The 26957-nt window shown below is 33.8% G+C and overlaps 1 protein-coding gene across 2 annotated transcripts in view; it reads left to right on the plus strand.

Moving 5' to 3' along the window:
- The window catches only part of glsb (glutaminase b), an 81573-nt gene that overhangs the window by 14915 nt on the left and 39701 nt on the right, over positions 1–26957 (plus strand). For both annotated transcript variants that reach the window (XM_015359152.2, XM_006636663.3), the window contains exons 2-7: positions 12611–12707; positions 13169–13290; positions 13957–14086; positions 15155–15234; positions 20377–20540; positions 23047–23105. In XM_015359152.2, coding sequence (XP_015214638.1) covers positions 12611–12707; positions 13169–13290; positions 13957–14086; positions 15155–15234; positions 20377–20540; positions 23047–23105 — 652 coding nt within the window. The remainder of the gene's footprint in view (positions 1–12610; positions 12708–13168; positions 13291–13956; positions 14087–15154; positions 15235–20376; positions 20541–23046; positions 23106–26957) is intronic.

A 26957-nucleotide genomic window follows, 5' to 3' on the forward strand; every position in this document is an offset into this window, starting at 1 on the left:
GAGAGAACATGCAAACCCCACACACACAGGATGGCAGGAATTGAATCTAGGACTCCAGTGCTCCAAGATAGCAATGCTAACCACTTTGCCACCATTATAAATGGATGGATATCTTAGTTATCTTTCTAGTTCACAGGTTTGCATGCATAATTTAATTTTGAAAGGCGCTGAGACATCAGGTACTACTGTTGTATTTATGAAAAAGAAACAAAACAAAAAGCATACTAACAACTGTGCCATCCCACTCTTTAGTTAATACAATTTATTATTTATAAACAGTTAACATTGTTAGCAAAATATTTTGAATTATATTTAACCCTATTTCTTCTTTAGTTTTGTATTTAACTTATTATATGATAGATTTAATGTACATTTGAACAATGAAAATATATTTTTACAAGATGCGGGGGAAAGTGCAACAACTTATTACAGTGCTAAATTTAATATTGATTGCTAATAGTTTATGCTAACACCTAACTTTCTTAATTAGGTGTAACATACCATTCAGAAATACAATCGAGAATAGTTTTGTGGTGTTTGTATGGATGAAACATTTCTAAAATGTATAACATAACAAAATTAAAGACGATTAAATTCTGTAATCTTTCCAATTGTAATGTCATTAGACAGAACAAGAAGTTTCTGCTTTGTCTAAGGATGGTATCAAAAAGTAGTCTAGGTGGTGAGAAAGCTGTGCTTAATGATAATTAAGTGACTTAAAAGTAAAAAGAGATGCTTCATATTGCTTGATTAATTTTAAAAACTAAATTATAAATGCAGACGCGATCGCTGCCATAAGCGCTCCAGGCAGTAGAACGTTCGTTCTGTACTGCTGCGCTCCGCGCCTCCTCCCTCTCTCGGTGCCGCGCCCCTCTCTGACGGAGCGCAGTGGGCGGTACGCTATTTTCAGAGCCTCTGATTGGGGAAAAAAAGACCTGCTGATGAGTTTCACACAACAGGAAGAGAAAAGAATGGGATTTTTTCTCTTCGAAACGTGTGTTGTCTTTATGAAATTCGTGTATTTTAAACGTTTAATTAAGAAGTAAAAACCTTACAGTGTACACAGAGATTCTGAGCTGATCACGAGGAAGAAAAATCACCCATTTTTCGCGCATAAAAAGTGGTTTTTAACTCTCGAAACCTATTTTTATAGGTTTTAAAGTCGTGCAATGTCTAAGTTAAGCAGGAACACATCATTATATCTCATTTTTTATTTCTTTTTAAAAAATCTACATAAGGCGAGATCTGTCAATACTCGGGAACTCTGTCATAGAGTTTACTATGTCTCTAACTTTGCCCCAGGTTCCTGAGTTCTCACTGCTTGTTTCCTGGATTCTGGACACTGCTTCGCCCAAACTTTGTTCTCTGGTTTCTACCCTGGTGCTCTTGGTTTTAAAATTTGCTTATCTCAGTTTACGGCTCTGAACTATGTGTGCGTGGAACATGATTGCCTTTGCTGTGCTAGCCTATCTCTGCTGCTGCAATCAGTCTGCTGTCAGTGTGCTCACTGAGAGCCTACATGCTCTTGGGTTTATTTCACCAAAACCTGTCACTGCTTTATTATATACAAGAGGGACACTTTTGGGGGGATTTTCATAATTATGTAAATAATTATGGAGTCATATAGTTGTATTACATGTACATTGGGTATTAAAGAGAACATTTCTGGAGTTGCAGATGTTTTTATTACTAGGGTTTTATTACCCACAAGACTCAATCACTATTAATTAAATAAAGATATTGCTAAAGTATAGATTAAAAAACAATATGCAACTACAGGAGCTTATGAATAACGTATGTTACAGTAGGGGATATTACTGTACATGGATGCTTCAGGGAATGTGCAGTAGACAGGGAACTAACAAATTTCATACACTTTAAAATGTGCAGTGACAAGGTTCAGCCCCAGCTATGAAAACTAACCAAATTGTTTCTAGTGCAGTGACAACGAGTTCCTCCTGTAGACAAGCATTGTGTTTTGGGGAACACACTAATAGATATTGAACTAGCTGTTAATAAATGTGTTTTTCAAAAGCAAAATGTGTTTTTGAAAAGTCCAGATTTTAAATATTGTTTTTTCTTTTTTACAAAGAGTATCTGATGTGATTGCAGCTAATAAGTCCATGATGCCCTTGTGTAGGCAGGTCCTATAAAGATCTTGCTGGCCAAGATTTCCTAACTCATTTTGCCACAAATTCATGGAAGATGCTGAGGTTCTAGAATGACACTTGAAACTAAAGCTTGCAATGCTAGCAGATGGAATAGCCATTTGAAGATGATATGGTCCGTCTTGTGAGTCAAATAAGTACTTAGTAAATTTCAAACCCTCATTTGGTTAACAGAATATGTATCCAGTTAGACATCAATAGCCAGATGTACAGCAGTGGAGCAGGGTTAAAGAGACAGGAACACCAAGATGGATTGTGCTGCAAATCTGTAGTTCAATTCACACTGAACTGATTTCACTGCCCTTTTGAGTAGGTGTGCAGCTGAATCAAGAATCAGTCATTAAAGAAACTAGGACTTGAGCAGATGTCTCATGCTTTTGTACCTCTAGCAAGATTTTTTTTGTTAACTCATCTGCTTTTTTAATAATTGATTAGTATGCTTCAGCTGTATTTGTGAAATAGTTGCTCCAGTTTTGATAGTATAATGAATAGGTACTGGTCTAAGATTTAGAATTTGTTTGTCTCTCATGTAACATTTTTATTGTCCTTCCTTAAAATTCCTGTGATGGCCCCTTAGCAAAAAGACAAAGCTGTAGGGAGATGGTTGTTTGATGGTGAGCTACAGCTGTAGGCAGTGTGATATAAATGGCCTGCCGGACTTCCCTGGAGGGACTGTGGGTCTAGCATTCTGAAGAAAGAGAGGAAAAATAACCTCTAATTTAAAAAAAAAATGTCTGTTGATGGAGAATATTCCACTGAGCCCACCGTGAAAGACGGTTTGTGTTTGTAATCTCTTGCTGACCATTGGCTTCAGGAGAATTGGAAATAGAGTGGCAGTAGCTACAAGAATGATTTTGTGTGTTCACCAGAAACTCATCATGACTGGTTAGCTGAGAGCAGACTGCAGCACAACTGCTGAGGTACAAGGGAAAAGTAGCAGTTTTAGATGTATGAGTGCTGCTGCTGGTGATTTATGTTTGAAAGGAAAGTGAATTGTGTTTGGGGACTGTGAAATGTGTGTTGAGTTAAAGAGCAGATGAGAAACAGTGTAGTGACTTGTGCTACTGCAAAATCATGTGCTGATGGGGCCCACAACAAGTTCCCCTAGTAAGGTGGGGCCTGTCTGTCCTTTAAGAACTGTTAAGAGGTCTTCATGGTTTACATACTTACAAAAATAAAAAAGATGTCATATGCTTTTATTAAATTTGTTTTCATTTACAATTCTTGGATCAGTTGCTAAAGGGGAACTAGAGTACTAATTTCTCAGATAGATTATTAAATCTTGGTAACAAAATAAATTCAATGACAGTATAGAAAAATGTCACAAATTTTTGCATGGTCTCGCCATGGACGAGAATGAGAATTCTCACAAATTGCAACATGATGTGGCCCCTTCCTGCTCACTAGTTACTGTAATGCAGTGTACGAGCGAATAAGTACAGGTTATGTGGCAGACATTTCACCTCAGAAATGTCCCAATGTGATCTACATGCAGAGTTAGTATTATGTGACGGCAAAACCATCTTGAAGTCGAAAGCAACGCTTCTATTGGATTGAAAGAGGTGTATTCACAAGCTTGCTTGTTTACAATATAATAAGGATGCTTCACATTACTAGACGTTTGGTTGTCTTGTTCTGATCCGCAGAATGTGGTTCTTGGCGTACCTGGATATTTTGTCTATTTTGTGATGAAGACTGGAGGTTTTCCACATTATTGTGTACATTTTACTTTTGTTAAGGTTTGAAATGCACTTATCAATGTCAATTCTTTCTAATCCTGAAATATAAAAATTGCATTGCTGTTCTCCTTTAATGTTATAACAATTGACCTCTGGTTCCCTTTAAATGATCATATATTCTTTACGTTTGTTTTAGTAGTATAAACATATGTATACATTTATTTAAAACATGCAAGAATCTTTAATATTTTAAAGTAAATTAAATATGATTAGTGACTTTTTTAAGGAAAGTATTTTGGATGTATGTTTTCTTTCTTTTTATCACATTTATTCTGCATGTTTTCTTTCTTCTTTCTCTGCTTGCTAATCATTTATGTAAGTACATTTGCTAATCCGTGCTTTCATAGTTGTAATCTGAATCTGTGTTTTGTATCTTTTGAATTTGATTATTTTTTAAACACTTCTCCCAGATTAGTTTATTTCGATCAGTAGACTATAGATACAATCCTTATTATGTTTGTTTTTGTGATTTCACCCATCCTTGTAGCGTAGCCTCTTTTCCTATGCGAACTGTAAAGTTCAATTATGAACCCAGAGACTTATATTATAACAATTTTTTACACGCTGGATAAAAATAAATTTTACACGAATAAAATAAAAGCTGTTTAATGTTGAAAAAACATTGTGTATTTTGTTAATTGGTGTTTAGGGATCCAAATATACCTTTTGATGCATACCATTTTGGTCTATATCTGATATGAAGTTGCAGTTGATTGGACTGATTTATAGCATTACAATAACTTTTATTACTTTAACTTCACTTGCCTTTCTATGCGTTAATAACTGAATACGTTTTCATAACATATTAATAATAAATAGGGTAACAACTGAAATATTTTCACATTGTTCAACAGCTATTTAAGTTGAAGTGGATGAAACTGCTGTTCAGTTTAGGCTTATTGTTTTTCTTATTACAGCTTTCACTACCCAGTACATTTCATGGTCGAGGGTAAAAATTATTTTGTTAATGCATGCAATTTGTTATACAGTAGCTTTTACAAGTCTTTAAAAGATCATTGATAATAGAAATGAACACGTTTCCCCAGTGGGTTCAAAGACACCTGCAAGGTTTTGATTTTCATCATCTTCACATGTTTTCACCAGTAGCCTTTTCAAAAGCTATTCTGTACTACATTATAGTCTTAACAAAAATAAAATAATCAATAATGTTCAACATACTGTTATATATGAAAAATAAATAGCAGCAGAGTAATGGCACTTTGCAACATTGATGGATGCACAGAAAAACCAAATCTGTGTATATTGAAAAGTCCTTTTTAACAGTTTTTTTCATCAATACATTTGTCAAGTGCTCAAAGAGGGCAACAAAGGTACTATGTAGCAATCAGCTGAAGAGTGCTGCTAAGGTATCAGCATATATTGTATAATAAGAAAAATAAAGAAGAAATTACTTTGTGTAGAAAGAAATGTTTTCTCAAAAGAATAGGAAGATGCTGGGATTTTTTAACAGTCATTGCCTAATATGAGTCCAAAAGTATAATTTATTTGGATAAAATGGGTGGGAGTTAAATTTGTGGTATGGATGAAAAGAAGTTTAAAGATATATTCAAGTAAAGTTTTTGCATCCATTCTGAAACATTGGAAATGTATCATTAGACCTATGCATGACATCTTTTACAGATGCAGCCATCTGGAATGCATGTTAAAATTTGCGTCGGAGGAAAGCACGCTGCGATATACTATAGTTCTGTTAAACATGCCTCTTTCAGCCTTTCACTGCTCAAAGCAGATTATTAGGTAGCACTTGTGTTGTGTTAGATGTTACCGAATAGGTAACTTAATTTAAGATGTCATTTTTCTTGAAAATATAACATTTTGTATATTGTAACGCTACGGGGTTCATGGGAGCCCTCACCGCTGCCGCATCAGTTTGGCCCCCCACCGTCGGAGACTTGAACCAGGGCCTCCGGCGTCACTCAACAGGGACCCAGCCTCTTGAGCCAAAGAGAAATCTCCAGTCAGCCCAGTGGCTGTGGTCCCTGCTATTCACAGGGAAGGGGGGTGACGTCGCCTCGCTGGTAAGCCAGCACTCGCAAGCAATGGAGGCCGTATGCGTTTCAATATTTTATAAAAATATAAAATGCATGGCCTAGGTATCATTTTAAAATGTGACATGGATTATAACAATAATTATAAAATTGATTTTTTTCTCAAAAGGGGATTACAAGCCATGAATGGAGCCTGGATCCATTAGATAGAAAGCTCTTGCATTAAACTGGAACATTCATGCACTGGGACACCGCTTCTTTAAATCCACTTAATATGGAATAATTTAATTGAAGAGAAATTTTGATTACTGAAAATAAAGTTTTTTGGACGTTATAAACAATATTAATTGATGAATATACATTTATATAGCTGGTAGTGAAAATAAAATCTGAAAATAAAAATAAGGTACATTAAAAACATTGTTCCTTCTTAACAAACATTTTCTGCAGCCCATTCTTTAAATCAGTGACTTGCTTTCATTACTTTTAGAAAGCTTGATGTGCAGGTTTTAACTACATTTCTCATGAACACTTGCAGCGTTCAAATTAAAAACAATACACAACACATGATTGAACAAACATAAGTTATATAATTAATTATAAACCACCAAGACTGGGCAGGACCTGCACACCTCAAGAAAGCAGAACCATTGATTTCTAGAAGGTGTAGTTTAAATTCAATTTATATTAATTAATTTTGTTACTTTTCACATGTTACAAAACATACTGCAATTGTAGAATCGCCCAGCAATTTGAGGAGAGAACATTTGCATTCATTTACCCGCCTCCCAAAATAATGTTTGGCATTAATTTGTATGAGAGATGTCACTTTATTGTGTAAAACGACCTAGAAACTGTTTATTCTAAGGGCACATTGTCTTTTTTTGTCTTTAAAAAATATTCCCTGCGTTAAGAGGATTATGATATCTGTTGTTCTTGCTATCAGGTGGGAATTGATCAAGATTCAAAATCAAGGATCGATCTAAAAAATCATAGCCAACAAGCACATTACAAATAAATATTTTTTGGGTTGGCATAGAAACCAATTTAATGAAACATATCCTAAATCAACAAAGAAGCTGATGATTTTTTCTTTGTGAAAATGCTAAGACTATAATTCTGTAAATTATATAGCCAAAATACTGTACACCCAACTACATCACTGGTACAGTACGTGTATAATGTTAGTTCAGGTGGGTAGCTGCGTCAGCATGCGTAGGCTGCTGACTACGTGTATAATGTTAGGCGATGTATAGTAGAACTGAAATTATATTTGCCATTGTATTAACAATTACAACAGATCCTAAAACAAATCGAAAACACAGTAGTTATTAACCCTTTCTATTATGAGTACTCCTGTGCCAAGCAGGTGTTGTGCTCATATGATTGAGAGTTTAAAGATTCAATGAACACCTCTCCTTAAGCGACAGAAACCACACATTTCCAAACAATTTTTTTATATTATGCTGTTTTTTGTTTTCAGTCATTTTGTGTAAGGTTTCATTTGTTTTTTTTATTCATTTCATTTTTGAAACACTCCTGTGCAATAATTTGTCATGTAAGTGGTAGAAATTTAGTGAAAATACTAAAACTGTTCCAGTTTAGTAATACTGTTCACCCAATAACATTACTGGTACCACATGTATGTCCCACAATATAAGTTGATAAACAGTAGAATTATCATATTTGTCATTGTATTAATGGATAGAGTTTATTATGCTATTGAAATATGGCTAATATACAGTTAATACAATATAAAACCAAATTACTGTTTTTTCATTATTATATTAAAGCAATAATTATTAATTATTATTTACAGTAAATAGTGCTTAAAAAGCCAGGTCTTTTAATATTATTGTTACTATTGTTACATTGTGATGGCATTTAGAATTATCACTGTGGTAGTGACATTGACGTTGAAAAGGCATTCAATTGTTTGTCACTAGTATACACTAACACTAACATGAAAGCACTAACACTAAAAACATTTAATTTTGATGTACCTTTGTACTTATTTGTCTGTGCATCACATGCAGCTACAGGGTACTTTTAAAGCAACAATTTCAACCTTTTTCCACCCATCCATTATCTGGTCAGCCAAAATTTTTAATACCCTTTGAGATTTTACGTGATCTAGATTTTATTTGGGTATTTTTTCAGTGGTGTTAGAGATTAAAGCGCAATTAACCACGACTGACAGCATATCAATGGGCAGTGGCACTGTCGTTGGGAAATTTAAGTGAAGTTTAAGAGTTCACTCCAACACCTGGCAGAGTTATAGAGTAGTGCTGTCCTGCATTTGACGATTGGGGAAAATTAAGGAGGTTCTGCACGTCATCTCTGTACACTGTAGTGCCTAAAGTAGCACACCTGTGGACGGCTGCATCTTCCACATTGTATTCTCTATTCAGTTGAATCTGAAGAAATTCATTGGTTTGACTTTGTCCTTTAAGGATTTCAAATACTTGCATACTTGAGACAAAACAAGTTAGTTCTTTTAGTCAGTCCTTTCTTTGAACACAGGATATATCTGATTACACTTCTCTTGACTGATTCCAGAACAGCAGTATCTTTTTTGTGACATGGTGACCAAAATTTGGATACAATGTATAAACAACTTTTGGTTTGTGCAATATTGATGTGCAGTATTGTGTTTTTAACTATAGTTTTGTGAGACTGCTATGTAGCACTCAGCCCTTGTAAATATGAAACATTATACAGTATGTCATTACATTTACGAGCCTTAAGTTTTAATTTCATTTAAATTTAAAGAACAATATACTTAGGAAGAAATTGTTGTTTTAACACATTATCTTATTATATAATTAGGTAGTTCAAGTAGGTAGCTGTGTCAGCATGCGTAGGCTGCTTTGGCTTCTACAGAAGGCTCCAAAGGTGAAACATTGTTTCTTTTCTTTTCTTTCAACATGGAATAAACCTTTACTTATTCCTTTACATTATTAGGTGTTTGTCAAAATTCAAATTCAGTTTTAAGTGTTACACAATTAGAGAACTAACACTTGCCTTTGCTTTGTACACATGTGAAAAGTAATTTATTGTTAGTTGGGGCTTGAATTTCGGCACGGGATTGTGGGTATGCTGCACAATTTTAGTTATTACCGCAAATCCAGCATTTATAATGTGGGAATTTCAAACATACAATTATTGGCAAGCTATCTGCCAAGCAGAATTAGCCTAAATCAATCCACATGTATGCTCTGTCAGATTGAGGTTTCCCAGCATGTTGTACGGCATTACTGCATGATTTGGTTAAGTTACACTATTTGTGTGGTTTCGTTGCACATCTCACATTCGTTATAGGCAGACAAATAGGGATAGAAAATGGGTTGCTTTTGATTTTGAATTAGTTAACATTAGTTCAACGCAAAAGATTCCAAATCTAGTTGGTTAATTCGATCAGAAATGGAGCATTTCTCAAGAAAAAATGCCCCTCAACCTGAACAAATGCAATGAGGAGAAACAGCAAGGAGAAAGCACTCAAAGTTTCAGTCAAGTTGGCTGAAAATATACCCATGGCTGAAAATGAAAGACAGAAATGAGCAGCTTAGTTTGCAACATGCTCAGTAGTATGAGATTTACTAGTTGGTGTTAAAAAATTTGTCTACTATAATTAGACACTCAAATGCAGTTGCTCATAACACAGCACTCAGAATCAGAATCAGATAACATTGCTGTGGCTGGTGTAATTGAAGCTGCACAATCTCGTAGTGAGGAAGGGGTTAAAGGGCTACTTAAAGTGGCATACTTTGTTGCATAAAAATAGTAAGCCAATTCAAAATTTGTTGAACTTGTGAGACTCATGGAAGAAATGGAATGTCCTTCTTTGAAGCATCTTAAGATTGATGGATCAAACTGTGGAAGCTATTGCAAACACACTCCTAGAAATGTTGGATGCAGCTGTCTTGACAAGTCTTACACTTTCCTTAATATTGGATGAATCAACTAATATAAGTAACAGTAAGCAGCTCATGTAAGGTACATACATGAAAACAAGCTGAAAAAGTTTTTAAGAAACTCTGAAATTGCAGATAAAAGGTACAGCTCTGACAAAGGTCAACTTTGTGGTCCTCTGTCACTTGATGAAAGATGTACTGGTAAATGTAGTTCTACACAGTCCAGCCATGGTTCAGTATACTAAAGAGGCACTGAAAGAGATATTAATCCATTTTGGTCCTTCAGACCAGGACTTTTTCAGCTCCCTTTAAGGTAACAACTTTAAAGGAGACACAAAAGCCTGCCTTTGACAACATGAAAAGCAGATACAGTATGTGGGTAGATGAGGAAGAGGAAAAAAAAACAACTATCATCCTTCTCCTAAGTTATGTTCTTGTACAGTACCTCAATGGAGATGAGGTTGGCAATGACAGACAGATTGGCAACAAGGTAGGACTTTATTTACAATTAATTCATTAAGCTCGTGTTATGTATTGATTAATTCAATATACACGTTTCATTAGTTTACTATTATTCCCCCCCAAGATGCTGAAATCTCCCCTATGAGCTTCACTTAAAGGGGGAATTCCCCCTTGTTTTCAAAAATGAATTTAAAGCCCTGAGTAGTTTCACAACAATTCACTTGCTTTTTTGCCTTAATACAAGAGGCATAAATAGTAAAAATGTTTTTTCTTTTCTGGTGTGGGACCTTTTTAATTGAACTTTTACCCGCAGTAAGCTTTACAAAAAGATCATTCAACAGGGACTATTATACGTATAAGGTCAAGATTAAATCAGTTAAAGAGGGTAAACAATGATTAAATTAGATCATTGACCATCTTTTACAGATTGAAGATAGAAAATATTTCTTGAAGCTATGGTCTATATATAGCACTCTGCTGTTGTTAACAGGTTGCTGGTAAATCAATGAGCCTTGAATGAACTCTTGTTTTTGCCAAACCCTAAATAGACAATGGGTAGGATTATTTCACATCAGAGAATCCTAGTGATTTTTATACTTCATTAAGTCCTATACCAAAAGATTACATCCAGTTATATTCCTCAAGCCAAAGACCAGCCCATGTTATTTTGATTAGTCGTGATTCACATTTCTTTTATCTTCTGATTATTTGCTACTTTTCTATGATTGTTCTTTTTTGGTACTGGGACTTATATCCAATTAACGGAACAAATACGTTTTGTCCAACTTGTATTAAAATGTTAAAAAGTAACATCCATGTCTTCTGGAAATACAAAATGGATAGGAAGAAAGTATACTAATTAGAAGTTGTCTAAACATCCTCTTACACTGCGTGAATATTACAATAAAGCAGTTTTTCTGAACATAATCATAATCAGAAGAAAGAAATCTAAAGCATATGCATACCTACTTGAAAAGCTTACAAGGACATATAATACATGATGGAATTATAAATGTTAGTGTTCAGTAACCAAAAGTACAATCAATATATTAAATTAATAAAATGTATTAATGATGCACTTAACTTTATTTAACCCAGGTCTAGTGTACATTCAGGCAGTGCTGAAAGTACATGCCAAACTGGAAATCGGATATCTGCTTTATTGGCAGTACTTTTTCTTTCAGGGATACAATAAGAATTCTTTAAAAAATCTTTCATAAATTAAAACCTACATGACTTAGCTACAGTATATGACTGCAATATTTTTTATTTCAAGGTTATTGTGTATAATGGCCTTTGTTACCTTTTCAAAATTAGTATTTACAAATTCAAATCTATGTTTTGCATAAACATTTCAATTTGATTGTGAATGTGACATTTCATTAGTTTTCTGGCATTCTTTTTAAAACATGGTTTATCATTAAGAAATAGGATACCTCATTTTGGATATTGGCAGTTGTGCTGATGGTGATGGGTCATGTTGTCAATTGTGAAGTGAAGTACATAATAAAACAAGGCTGTCTTAGGAAGAATTATAGACAGAAAATGAGTATGAGTTTTTTTTTCCTCAAGATAAGTCTCTGGGTCATAATAAGAGTTTTAGATTTTCTTGCTAGAAGGTAATGCTATTTCTTTGTTATTGTTACATATATATATATAGTATTAAATTGTATATAGGTAAAGATAGACTGCAAAAATTTCTTGCACAGCATTTAACACTAATCTTGGTCTTCCTTCAAGAGGCTCACCAGGATTAGAGCTAATGAATGCTGGTGAAAAGAGATTGAATATGAACAGTTTCTGCAACCACTAATGCTCTTTGGTTGGTTTTGGAATACATTAAAACCTGTTAAAATAGTGTTTCTCAGGGGCATTTCAGGGATATTGTGTGAAATCCCTGGCCACTGTCGAGAGATGTCGAGAGATCAGAGTGGATAATTGCAGACTTAATTTGTTCATCTTGAAACGATGAGACTTTTGTGTATTTGGAAATCGGACATTCTGTGAAAACAATGCAGTTAGCTGATCATAAAATTAATTTTCCATCTTCTGCTCTTGTTACAAAGGGTATTTATAATTGTTTCAGATTTTGTTTCAAAACAGATTCCATTTAACATGTTTTGGGAACAATTTAGAGTTTGGCTTTTAAAAACAGGTTTGAATGTATTTATCAAACTTATAAGTTGCAATAATAGTTAACTTAATACTGTATGCTGAAAATGTCGTTAGTTGCCATATATCCCTTGCTGTGATATCTTGCATTTCAAACTTTTCTCATGGCCAGTATTGAAATCAATGTGAATGTTCTTATTTTCTAGGAGAAGAAAAGCGGGCATATTGCCCAGTCTCGAGGATCTGTTGTTCTACACAATTGCTGAAGGACAAGAGAAAATTCCAGTTCACAAATTTATCACTGTAAGTAGAGTTAATAATCTGATAGATTATTACCAGTAGCTAAATTGCCATTAACGTTTTCTAGCTTTATGTATATGAAACTTGGCTTATTGTCTAAGCAATGAACTTAATGCTTTCATAAAGAGGGTAGTATCCAATGTAGTAAAAAAATACTTGTTAAGCATACCCTGTAACAGGCAACTTGGTTTCCAGTTCAGTAATTTTAAATTGCATCAGAAATATCTTGTCTTGTATACCTATATAATTCTTGTAAGAATAACACAGGGTTCAGAAAATTAAGTAAACATTTGCAAGAATATTATTAATGTATTAATTCTAAGATTTAAAACATTAAGTAAGATGTAGTAGTGAATATGTTTTCTACAAATAATGCTAATGTTTGTGAGTGTAGATGGAAAAGTGACAAAAAATGCTCTGTACATGCTCCTGAATCTCTCTTTTTGTATTTGATATTCTTTTAGGCTTTAAAAGCCACAGGACTGCGAACGGGAGATCCTAGGCTGAAGGAGTGCATGGACATGCTGAAAGTCACCCTCCAGTCCACCTCAGATGGGGTGATGCTAGATAAGCATCTTTTCAAAAAGTAAGAGGGAAAATCCTTGTCTCTTGGATAAAGTTGAAACTTTTAAAGGTTAAACAGCAGTCCTGGATGATTGTATACTCTCAATATCTAATGTATGTGTTAAAAGAAGGGTTTATTATTTTAGAAAATGCAGCCTAAAAAGGAATGAAGCAGAGCTTACAATAAGTAAAATTGCAAAAGAAGGATTCAGAGCCAACAAAAGATGGATCATCATAGCTCAAAAACACAATATTGTTAACTGACAAAAAATAATCAAGCCAATGAGGCTCAAATAAAAAAAAGGGCTTAATGGAGAAATTAAGAAACATTGACTGCATAAAATCGTCCAATATGTAAGTATAGTAAAAGATCATGTGCAGCTTAATAGACATATTAGAACTGTCAAGAGGAAAAGATTGGCATTAAAAGTAATAAAATTTGCAATAGTACAAATATGTAAAAGCAGTAGTTGTTTATGAGATATTAGGGGATTAACAATAGACAACAGGTAAGGTTAAGTTAAGCAACCAAGGTCATATTTGGAATGTAAATCTTAAACTGGGACCATGTTTGGGTACCCCTGCTTGCTAATTACATTGGTAGTGTAACCAAACTTTTCTTTTTTGGTGTAAGATATAGCTGCCTATATTCTTATTTTTCTTACTAAGAATATTCAATCTTTTTTAGGTGTGTTCAGAGCAACATTGTACTGCTAACCCAAGCCTTCAGGAAGAAATTTGTTGTTCCTGATTTTATGTCTTTCACCTCTCACATTGATGAGCTGTACGAGAGTGCCAAAAAGCTTTCTGGTGGGCAGGTAAGGCCGAACACTGAGCAGTGGCTGACAATTTTTGACAATTTGTTAACCCTGAGAGTCTGTAGAACACATTTAAGCTCTTTGGTAACAAGGACGGCAGAGGCTTACATGACCTCAACTAACATGAAAGTGATACTGTATTATTAGTTAATTCACTCACTGCACTTTAGCCCATCCTGGAGGACTGAGGGGAATAGTTTATAGAAAAATCTTTTGGAGATGCTCCCTAACAATTACAAATAATTTTTAATTAAAATATTTTACTTTAAAAAAAAGTAATGTTTTTTTTTACAAGTCTCTGTTATTCCTAAGAAATGTAAATCATAAGAACAAAAAAACTTGCTTAGATATTGACCTTTTTCCATGTTACATTTTTATGCATGGACAATGAAATAAAATAGGATAATTAATTACATTAATAACATCTACTTTACAGACATGCTGATAGTAGTTATGTTTTTAATCATGCTTCTTTAATAGAAAAAAATTGATATACATCAGTACGCAGCATATGTCCATTTTATTAGTACAGTGGTCTGAAACTCAAGATATTAGCTGTGTCCTCTGGTTTGTGGTCTAGGTGAGCTTAGCACTACTTAATTGGCTCAGTAAGTTGCTAAATTTGGAGGAGTTAAAATGCTTTCCAATTCTCTGCTCATTGGCCATTTAAAGCTACTTATAATACTATCAGTACAAAAGGTCTCCTGAACAAATTTGTAGTCTCATGTATTGGAATATAATTTTATAAACCTTTTTTCATGTTAAGACTAAGTATTATATGCTTCTCAGTAGCTCTGTCATCATGCCCTTTTTCCGAGGTCAATAAATAATAATTTAGCAGATAGGTATTACTGATAATAATTTTGATGCTAGTATGTTAATTAAAAAAAGTAACTTTAATGTTTGTATCTCTGTGAAATTGTCTGTTGTCTGATTTTTGTAGCGCTTTTAAACAAATTCTACTTCATCTGGACTGATTCCTGTTTTATGAACAGAGTACGTTTTTTGTTGTGTGAGTACTATTTATGACAAAGAAAATTCTAATAAAGTGCCTTTTGTATTTGGCAGGTTGCTGATTATATTCCACAGCTTGCCAAGTTCAGCCCAGACTTGTGGGCAGTTTCACTGTGCACAGTGGATGGACAGAGGTATCTAGGATGGTGGTGAATGATAAACTAAAACTGAAATCTAACTGGGAAATGTAACTGTAGTGTGGGCTAGTCCATTAGAGGGGAAAAAAAATTGACATTTCTAATTACTACGATCGCTGTCCTTTGATTTCATAATTCACATTCACAGAATGTCTTTTTAAAACCAGATTTATCTTCTCGTTTAATAAACGATTCATAAGATACAGATTTTGCTTTTCCGTTTACTGAAATTACTGTTTTCTGAAATAATGAATGACTGTTTGCTACTATCAAATGCTTTTAACTTCTAAAAGAAAGCATTGCCTTCTGATGAAAATGGGGACAGATTTGACAAGTCCAGGAAATGCGTCATAAATTCCTTAAATCATTTTTGTTGATATTTAATTAGTATTGACTTGGCAAACCCAATTCCAATGGAACATGTAATCTTTTAAGTCTCATTAGTTACGCATTTAACTTTTGTTGGGAAAGTACCATGGAAAGGGAAATTTCATTTACACATCCATGAATAAGAGGCACCCAGAGAATGTGAGAGTTGGTAAAAGGCTACATGTTCAGTAATATTCTAAGTAATTCCATTGATGTTCAAACATTGCAGCCTTGAAATGCAACTTCCTCATCCTTTTTATATATTTCAGGAATAAGATGATCGTATTGCATTCAAGAAATACAATAAGATAACTTGTTTTGACAACCCCTACTCTACTATTCCATTGTTACTAATCAAAACAGGACATGTATTTTGCATTATGTTTTTTTATTTAGTCTGTTAGGTTCTTCATTTTTAAGATTATAGCAGTGCAGCTTCATCTGGATGCATTTAATTAATCAAAAATAAAATTAATATAAAAATTGCGATTTAAAGCATTTTTTCTACAAATATCAGAATAAAGAAACCTTGAACCTCCTGTCCTTGATGAAATTGAACTTATCTTAGAAATAAAAAAATACTATGCTATGGGGTCATTCCATGTCAAAATTTAATTTTGAAGATTTTTTGTTCAATGTTTGTACTGATTAATAGATTAGAATGCAATTTCATATATTAAAAAAGGAACAGAGAACAAAGAAAATGATAGTAGAAAAACAGGCGATTGCTATTTTGATTAATTTTGTAATTATAATTTAATAAAAAATTATAATTTTTAGTATATTTTTATAAAAACACCTCTCTCTCGGCTGATATATGTCTAGCACTTCTACAGTGTATTTTAATTATACTTCTTTATATAGGAACAAACAAGACAAACAAGAATCCACCCAGTCCTGCTCTTTCAGTGAAGCCTACCCACAGAATGGGTCAGGCATGTTAATGAGTCAAGTTAAACCCTTTGTGCAGTAGTTCCTTTCCTCAAATGTGTGTGGTTTTACATATAGTCATGTGAAAAACTACACCCTCTTTCAATGGTTTTACATATCAGGGCATAAAAAACAATCATCTGGTCCTCACCAGCTTCTATAATTAGACAAATCTAGCCTCAGATAACAGACAACAAATAACATATTTCACTATGTATTTATTCAAGAAAAAGTAAGCCAAAATGCAGAAACCATGTGGTAAAAATTAAGTACACCCTAGCTGCTTCCATTGGAATTAAGAAAGTAATTAGCAGCCAGGTGCTGCTAATCAAATGCACTTGATTAGTTAATTAGAACTTTTGGCAGTTTGGTGATCTGGAGCATTCAGGTGTGTGCTAACCTTTTAGTGCAAACGTGGCCACATGCAGCTACTGTCTAAGAAACTTGACTTAAAAGGAGCATCTCACTTCATCGTTTTACATCACCAAAACCACAGAACCTTTACAGAAAACCTTTTTATCAATTGAAAAAGGTTCAATTAGAACTTCACAAAACCGTTTTCAGAACCGAAAAAAAAAACATTCATTTAATCAAACGTGTCCCGTGCTTGGCATATTCGCAAGTGTCCATGGTGTAAATCAATATTTACATTTGATTTCTGCATCATATTTAATAGTTTTTTACCAACATAACCACAAAAACATGATATCAATCGAAAAAGAACAACCAGAGTTTTAAAGAAAATGTTTTTTTTAAACAAACAAGTCACTTTTTATCTGCTGATGCACTTCCAAACTTCCAAAATGCATCGATAAGGTAATCAGTAAGCCAGCAAAACAAGACCGCAAAATCAAAAAATATATATATCCCATGTTTTTACCTTGTTCTGAAGCACAATATATATCCACAAAAGGCTAGACTAACCCACCTCCAGACTTGGAGGAAACTGAACGTTATTGACTTTGGAATAGCTATTTGATGCAGGACCACCAGAAATAAGGCGATCTGATTTGTATAAAATGCTGTCATTCATTGCATTTTCAGCCATTCAGAGCCCTTGTGGTGGGACTTCCTCTAGAAGCCTCAGGCTGCATTCCACCTGCCTTCTAGCTGTCAATCATTGACTCAGAAGGTAATCAATCAGTTTCTTATCAGTGCTCCTTTTTTTCACACCAAAAGGCATCTCTGAGGTTTTTTTCCCACTGCCCAACAGCTGAAAAAGGCTCTCTAGCAGTGTCTCAATATGCGAGAAATTTCATTCCAGGTCCAGTCTTCACAAAACATTATGTAGAATTTTTTCAAATTGATCAATTTGTCCCAGATTTTTATCCAAGCCAGTAGACACCTACAACAAGGTTTTCAAATCATTTCCAGCTACCTGACAGGCCTGGAAAAGACCAAAACAAAATTTCTGCCTGCTGTTTTTTGGTATTTTTTTATATGTTTGTCTGCTGAGTGGGCTCATTAAGAAATACAAGAAATTCGACTGTTTACACTCAAAGCCAAGGGGGTTAGCTTCAATTTAAGGCTCCTGCTATGTTCTGCTGCAGAGATATAACAAACTGTTTAAGGGGAGAAAGTCCAGCCAGGCATTGGCTAAAAGGGTCTTGTACATTACATTACATTGGATAAGAATACTAAGTATGTTTTTTTGTTATTTTTGTTTCTTTAAATACAGTATATAATGGCACCTGTCAATGCTTTGAGATTCCCAGTAGGATTGTCACCAACAATAATTTTATAGACTTCTACACCTCAGTAAGATCAAAAGTACATAACCATATTTAGTGGTACATTGCAAATAGCTACAAAAAACAGTGAATTGAAATTGATGTAAATTTAATCAGCAAATCTACAACTAAATAGCTAAAAAAGAAAAGAATCAAGGTGTTGGAATCACCAAGTCAAAGTCCAGACCTCAGCCCTATTGAGGTGCTGTGGCGGCTTTAAGAGAGCTGTACATTAACGAATGCCCTCAAACATCAATGCACTGAAGCAGTGTTGTGAAGAAGAATGGGCACAAAATTCCTCCAAAACAATATGAGAGACTGATAAACTCATACAGAAAACGTTTACTTCAAGTTCTTGCTGCTAAAGGTGGTTTACCGAATCATGAGGTGTACTTAGTTTTTCACACATGGCTCCTGCATGTTGGCTTATTTTTTGTTAAATAATGACATAGTGGAATCTGTTATGTGTTGTTTGTCACCTAAGGTTAGGTTTACCTAATTTTAGGACCTGGTAAAGACCAGATGATTTTTTGTTATGTCCTGATATATAAAACCATATAATTGAAAGAGGGTGTACTTTCTTTTTCACAGGACTGTAGGTTCTGCGTGTGAGTTTAAAATGGATGAGACGATTATCTAGATGTTTTACCAAGGATCTTATATACTCACAGCACATTCCAATCAGGGCTACCAGCTGGCTTATCTAGATCTTTATTCCATGAAGAAATACAGTATTGGATAGAGGACTCATTTTATATTTAAAAAGGGCTAACAAACCCTAGATGGGAAGACAGAGTAGTGCCTTCCTTGCACAGAGAGGTCCAAAAATATGAAAACCTACTGGGCAAGTAATCTTTTAAATCCTGTAATGTGTAATTCATTGTCATCCAGAGTATCAAGAAGATAATAAACACCTTTAGTAGATCTTGATGGATAGGTAAAAGGTGAAGAAATAAGATCAAGCTATTCTCTAGAAGTTTAAGAGAAAGTGGTGCAGTGACCAGAGCAGTGGTGAGAAAACATTTGACTTTTTTCCAAAATGATAATATCTAGTTATAGCCAAGATGCATATTTGTTTAGTTGTAAAGTTTGTTAGTTCTGTTTAGTTGAGGTTGGAGGTCAGATATGAAACAAAAACAAATATGTAATGTAAGTGATGACGTATTGTTGTTTTAAAGGTGGGAATCAGGGACAGTATGTTGGGTATACAACATAAACAAGGTGGCGATTTTGTTTGCTGTACACTCATACCCCGATATAAGAACTTTAAGTATACGAATTTGTTCTAATCTGAACATGAAGAATTTGTATCTTGTAATTCATTAGAGAATTAAATTTCACCAATCTGAAATTTGAAGTTTGAAAGTGACCAATTTTGGTAGAGAACCTTCTGTTAACATTTGAATGCAGCGCCAAACAGCTTTTTGTTCCTGCACGTGCACAAGGCATTGTGATAAAGGATGCTGTGGGGCAGCAGTCCTTTGTTTACAATCACAGCTTGTGCTCACATTTTCAAAGTGTTATTTTTGTGTTCGTTTTGTAGTTGCCGTTCATTATGGGGTCTTATGGAAGAGAAAAAGATTCTTTAGTGTAATAGTCAACAACAGTATGCACATCGTTCTAGCCGATCACTTGTATAACGATCTATTACAAAATAATTTAAAATGTAAATGTGATATCAATAATTATTTTAAAGCTATAGTTGGCTTATTTGAGTAGAACAGTGGTGTACACTAATATTGCTAATAATGGTCAGTATGGTATTATATGTTTAGGGTGGTTTTTGAGTAAACTTGTCTTTGGTTTGGAACAGGGTGACTTTTCAGGAATGAATTAGGTTCGGATAGCGGGATATGAGTGTATAACAGAATGATCGAATTATAAATTTTGGTCATTTTGACATGGCTCATGTTATTTTTTCGCTAGTATGGACAACCAAATTAAACTATTAAATCCCTGATTCAAACTTCTTTCCTTCTGTGTCATTTTTCCGAGACAAGGCCAGAAGTTTTAAGGTTGAGTAATGTCTTACGACTAGCAGATTTCTTTTTATTGTTACACAGCCCTTTTGTATTGTTTTTTTTTCAGCTTTTGTTCATTTTAACTCTAGGCATTCTGTTGGAGATACCAAAGTACCATTTTGTCTGCAGTCCTGTGTGAAGCCATTGAAGTATGCAATAGCTGTGCATGATCTTGGTACAGAGTATGTACACAGATATGTTGGAAAAGAGCCCAGTGGATTACGATTTAACAAACTGTTCCTGAATGAAGATGGTAAGCTCATTTACTTCTAGTTTGGTTATTTTTTCTTCAAATCATAAAGGTCACATTAAAAACCAAAGACTGCAATATTCTAGATGGAACCATTGACATTCTTTTTTTATATGATCTTCTGGTATGGAAGCAGAGAAGAAAGTACTGCTGAGAATTATTGTGCATATATTTGAAATAAACAGAAACGATTTAATTTCTTTATTTAATCTTGTTTTTAACTGCTTTTAATGAATTGTTTCACCTTTGTATTTGAGTTGAATCGTTTGCACTGCGGTATGTTGATTTAGTTTAGGCTTTTTGCAAGGTGAGCTGAACTCCTGTTTAAAAATTAAATACCACTATGTCAAACAGTGGTAATTTTAAAATTCAGGTAATTGATGGTTAGAATCTGAAATGCAAGCAAAGTTTCCCTGGTTGGTGTCTGTTTTTCTGCATTACATTCAATATTGTATTTTTGAAAATGTATTACTTTATAAATTTAAAGAAAATACAATATTTATTAAAACTAAAGCTTAGACATGATCTTGGGGCTATGATTTTACAGGAACAATTAAAGAATTTTGAAGGTTATAGAATTTTGCCATTGTTCATGAAAGAAAGTAATTTAAATGCAGACTTGCATATACACCAAGCAGCAGAATTGATAGACTTCACTTGTCACTAGTGCTGGTTGACAAGACTGATTATCAGTCTAGAAGTGCATTTTAAATGTCATGGGTTTGTCTGTGATCTGTGATGAAACACTGAGAGGTGAAATGTTCTTTACAGGAGTCTTTTGCCATGGTATTCTAATAAAAAAATAATGATTGCAAACCCATTGACTATCACAAGGTTCAAATGAATGTTTGTTCATCATATTTTACAACAATCATGATGTCAAATACTCACTAATGAACCAGGAACTCCAGATGTGTCTAGATAGAAATTAGCTATCTTTAAGTATTAATAATGGCTACATTGGGTTACATTAGCAATCTCAAGTTTCCATGGAGATGTGCAAATCAAAATATTGATGGACTGCTAAATAAAATGTTTCCCCTCACTTGTCTAGGAAAAACAGATACTGTATTTTTAATAGTATGGGAAACCCATTTTGCCTGTACTCTGCAGATTACTATTGCAGTAATCTGATTTTATCCTGTGACCTCATTGTCTAATGACTTCTGTGAACCTGCTGGCATGGAGTTTTTTTTTAAGAATATTAGGAGAGCGGAAGTATTGTAACACTTGGATAATATTCATTATTTCTAAAGAGAGAGAGCCAATGATTCTCTTTTAATGCCATTTTCAAAACTCATATCATAAGAATATTGTAACAGTATTTTGTTGCCTAACATTTGTTTGTATAAGGCTTCAAAACAAATGGCACATTATAGGCAGTGAACATGACTTCAGATCAATATTTCATAGATACAAACTGATACTTGCAGTATTCTTGCTAATTGTATTTTAGGGATGGTAGAAGGAAGTACAATGGTTGAGCAGCTTTTTTGGTAAAAGCTTCAAGGCTGATATTTAACTGCATTGTAATGTGAAATAACAAACAGCTGGAAAAACTGTTAAAGCTGTAATCTGTTTTTTAAGCATCAGATTTAAGGTTTATGTGGTTGTATAACAAACTTTTGGATAGAGTTAGCCCCCCTGATTTTCTTTGTATGTGAAATTTTACATTGCTGTTGCTTAGTAACTTCTACACTTCACACATAACTCATCCGGTATGTAATGCATGGCATAAGATTTTTAGGACCCTGTAATCATTGCTGATCATGCCTTCATACTGTATTTCCACGTGGTACAATCCATCCAACATTACAGATATGTGTAATATGTGTATTTCACAGTGACAAGTTATTTTTCTTTTGACTAAAATGTGGTTGAATCCAAAATATTGGCTTTCCTCACCAAATGTCCTGATGAGATCCTTGGATCAATAAACTGCTACCAAACAAGCCATTTCTGACCTCATTTGTAACCCTTCTTACGTTCTTATGCTTTTGACAATATTTGTAAATTTGCATAATTTGTGTAATTAATACAATATAAAGTACTAACAGATTTAATTGCAAGCAGTTTATCAATAGATTGCTTGCAATTACATTTGTTAGTTCTTTATATTGTATTAATTTCTACTGAATGTTACATTGGATAAGAATAAGTATGTTTTTTTGTTATTTTTGTTTATTTAAATACAGTATATAATGGCAACTGTCAGTGCTTTGAGATTCCCAGTAGGACTGTCACCAACAATAATTTTATAGACTTCTACAACTCAGTAAGATCAAAAGTACATAACCATTTTTAGTAGTACATTACATATAGCTACGAAAACCAGTGAATTGAAATTGATTTAAATTTAAACTGATAATTTAACTATTTATTTTAATAGCTCAAATAAACATTTTGTTAGTGGTGAACTATTGTGAAAATAATTTATAAAGGGTATCTTAAATAATATACTGTTTTCATTTAATCATTTCTGACTTTGATTAATTCTGACATTATACAGATAAACCCCACAATCCTATGGTGAATGCTGGAGCAATTGTGGTTACCTCTCTGATAAAGGTAAATCATTTTTTTCCTTCAATTGAAAGTGCTATCTAATATTTGTTTTTGTAGAATCATACTCCTTTGTGTGTAATGCTAACTTAGAAATGTTTCCAGCTAAAGCTAAGGTATTATCTGAATGTGTCTGACAAGCTTTATAATTGCAGTATTTCCTTGCAGCAATTTTGAAATACAGATTTTGAAATACACTAGATGTTTTGAATGTGTTGGTTGAAACATCATATGGAATTTCGTTTTGAGAGATTTTTAGAAAATGATATTTCCATAATAAAATAGTATACAGTATTATTTAGTTAAATGGTAAATCCATTGGCTAATTAAGGCTTTATATAATCCAGTAAAAAAATCCAGATTTTTTGGTGAATGCAGGACTGTGCAACATTATATAAAGTGGTAGTATCTCAACCTTGGCCCATTGAGCTGTATTTTATCCAGAGTCCATTAAATCAGCCTGCTAGGATGTGTGTGGATTTTTTGTTTTAGTTTTTATACTGCTTAACTAAGATTAATCTGGGGTTGTTAGCTAATGGGTGCACTTAGTTCATCAGACAGTAGCGCTTTATAAGGCTGCAAGTGTGAGACCAGAAACTATTGTTCATGTTAATGTTTCTGTTTTTATAGTATCTAATCACACAAAGCTTGAGTGCTAAAATTTACTGAATAGTAAATTTCAAAAGTTTTAATAGACCTTATGTTTTTAAAGGGAATGAAATGTCTAATATATTTTTCTTTTTCTGTGTTGTTAAACTGCTTACTGTGCTTGTATATCATGTTTCAGAAAAAATGTTTGGGATTTAAATTCAATGCTTAATATAGGTACTACAATGAAAAATCCTGAAGTGACCTCTCTATGCAGTGTACTGGTCTGTTCAAGATAAAATTATTCTCTTTTTACTTGCTTTGTCATTATATACTGTAATACCACCACATGTAGTTTGTCACAGTGAAGCTGTAATACACAGAAACATACTTTATACTAAATGTTATACTTGTACTGTCTGTAAAAAATGTGAGTTATAACAAATACCTGATAAAATACTTTCATCCCTTTGAATTAAAAGATGAGTCATTCCATGCCTGACTTGTTTTCAAATTCTGCTAGAATAATTAAATTAGGCCTTCCCATGCTCACTGATTTCAGAAATTATATATTTTTTTATTTGAAGTGTTACTTGGCCCATCTGAAGTGTTTAAGATTATCGTTACCAAAATGAAGTGCTTGAGGAGTTAACCATTTTTTGATCAGTCTTGTTTGTATGTTTTCTATAGATCTGTAGTTTTTAAGACCCAACAAAGGATTTGGTTCTTTCAAATGCGTTATTATAACAGACAAATTTGTTACACAAGCAAATTCATAACCTCTCAGCTCAAAGCCAGTGCCACAGAAGGTACACCCTTCCACTGTTTTCTTTAAATCTAGCAGTTCAAAATAATATCAATATTGAATTTTTGACTGTGTGGTCACTTTATGGAATAGGCTATAAACAATTCTCAAATGCATCGCAAATATAATGTAAAAATCTGCTAGAAATCCGAAGTCCTCAGATGCATGTTTTCTTCATTCATGTTTTTTCAGCATTTATCCAAAAATATCTATGGATGATTAAAAAACATTTGACTTATTTTGACCATACCTGTAAAAATAACTGGTTAAGGGCCAGTGAGATGAATTGTTTAAAACAAAACATGGGTCCCAAAATTTAGTATAGGTTGATATCCTTACAGTTATTTGAGATCCTAACAGGATATAAAATAAATAGTATATACTAATAAAAATAAAATAATATAAAATAATAAAATAAAGCCTTTCACTAACCCACCATGGGAATATGACAATTTTACATTTGGGCACTGGATATTTACATTCTGTTTATTAGGATGCTGAAGAATGAGGTGCTGCACATGATGGTAGCTTCTGAGTTGAGCTTTTACCTCACTTTTACTCGTTCACTTCACATAAAAATTTCTGAACTCAGTAGGTCCAAAATGCCTAGGTAATTTGTAATGAAATTTAAGATGGTTAGCAACTGTTCTTAGTTATTACTATGGAGTGACCCATTGGTCATAACAGAAAATCATCATGACATAAATCATAACATTCTTGCTCTAATACTTTGATCACAGCTTTGATCATCTTCCCAGCACTTGCAATGCAGAATTTGGCTATCATAAACAAACTCCAAAATGGGTAATGTACACGAATTGGCTGCACTTTTATTAGAACATGTGCACATTGTACAATTTGGATTTTTCTCAGGGCTATAACTGTCTATAATTTTAATTTAATAATAATTCCAATTTTATAATTGTCATAATTGTATTCATGATCACTGGTGCTGCGTTAAGACTTAGCTGAATCATAAATCTGTGTCCAGCTTTAAAAACCTACTAAGAAATGTAAAAAAAGAGGAGGTCAAGCACAGTGAGTAGCTGCCTTATAGTGTGAGCTGCAAAGGATCAAGTGGAAGTTAATTCCATGCTGAGAAGTTAAAAAGAAGTGTTTCCATTGTATAACTTTCTTCAAGTGCATGTGTGAGTTCTGTTAATGAACAGAGAAACCTAGAGAATAACACTTGATCTTAGAGAGCTAGTGCAAGGTGAGAACTTACTTTAAGGATAATTTGGGTTTCTGATATTTTTCTGTACTGAGAACCTTGGATTCCCTGTGAAAGAGACAGAAATATCAGTGTAATCCTGACTGGGAGAGAGAAAATCGAGAACTTTTAGTTTGGAGAGATTTTTTCATCAATGAGTATAATGTAGTTTTATACCTAATCCACAAATATAAATGTCAGGGCACTTTTTGTAATAGATGCAAATCATCTTATGCTGCCATGCATTCTGATCCACACACCCTTCTTGTCTGCAGCTTACTTGCCTATCTACACTGGCACCATCCACCTCAGACAGTGTTGTAGCAGAAGCTGTTTACTTTCTGTGTCCTTTAATGGGATTCAAAGACTCCTTCTACAGATAGACATCTGAAAACAATATATATTATTTTCTTACAGTTACCCACCCTTATGAATTCATATTTCTATTCTTTCCCTTATTCAGCTGCACAGATGAAGAAGGATGCTCAGTTGAAATTGATTTTTTCCTTTTCATAATGGAATTAACATTAATTAGTGTACATGGAGTTTGTATCATTAGTGGAAGAGATGAAGACAGTCATAGTAATTGCCTGTTCAGAGCAGTTAATACAAGTATTTTCTCATAAAAGAATAGAAATTTACTTTGAGTGTTTGGCAGCTCGCTCTTAAAATCTGAAACAAAGCAACCCAAACCAATTAAAAACTACATTTGCCCTTGGTTGGCCTAGCCTTTGAGGTGAAGTTGCTAATAAAAATGGTCTTGCATTGTACGAGATGTTCATTCAAGTAAGTAGTTTAAATCAGGAAAGCCTCCTTTTGCCTGCTTATAAACCGTTACCGTTAAGGCATTACTCTATTTTAAAACTAATTCTGTGCTACAGGGAGTGGATTACACTGCACCTGCTATGTCCTTTCTCATACAAAAAACCCAATCTAGTCACATTGCAGAATGTAATAGGAACAAAGACAGTATTTAACAGAAAGATTAACAAATTGGATAATGTATCTTGCTTAAAAAAAATCTAAAGTAACATTCTGCTCTTGTGCAGTGGGGGCCACTTTTCTTTTTCCCAGATTATAAAAGGGATATTATACAAAACGGTGAGTATCATTTAGTCATATCGTGCATCATTTTGGTCATCCTCCACAAGTTGGATGGCTATAACATAATTCTCTGGGTCTGGATCTAGCACTTTCCACTTGTGTTCATTATTAAAAATTGTAAGGCTACTGGTACAGTGGGAACACAGCCATT

Source organism: Lepisosteus oculatus, chromosome 12 (assembly GCF_040954835.1).
Source record: "Lepisosteus oculatus isolate fLepOcu1 chromosome 12, fLepOcu1.hap2, whole genome shotgun sequence".
In the NCBI taxonomy this organism is placed as follows: domain Eukaryota; kingdom Metazoa; phylum Chordata; class Actinopteri; order Semionotiformes; family Lepisosteidae; genus Lepisosteus; species Lepisosteus oculatus.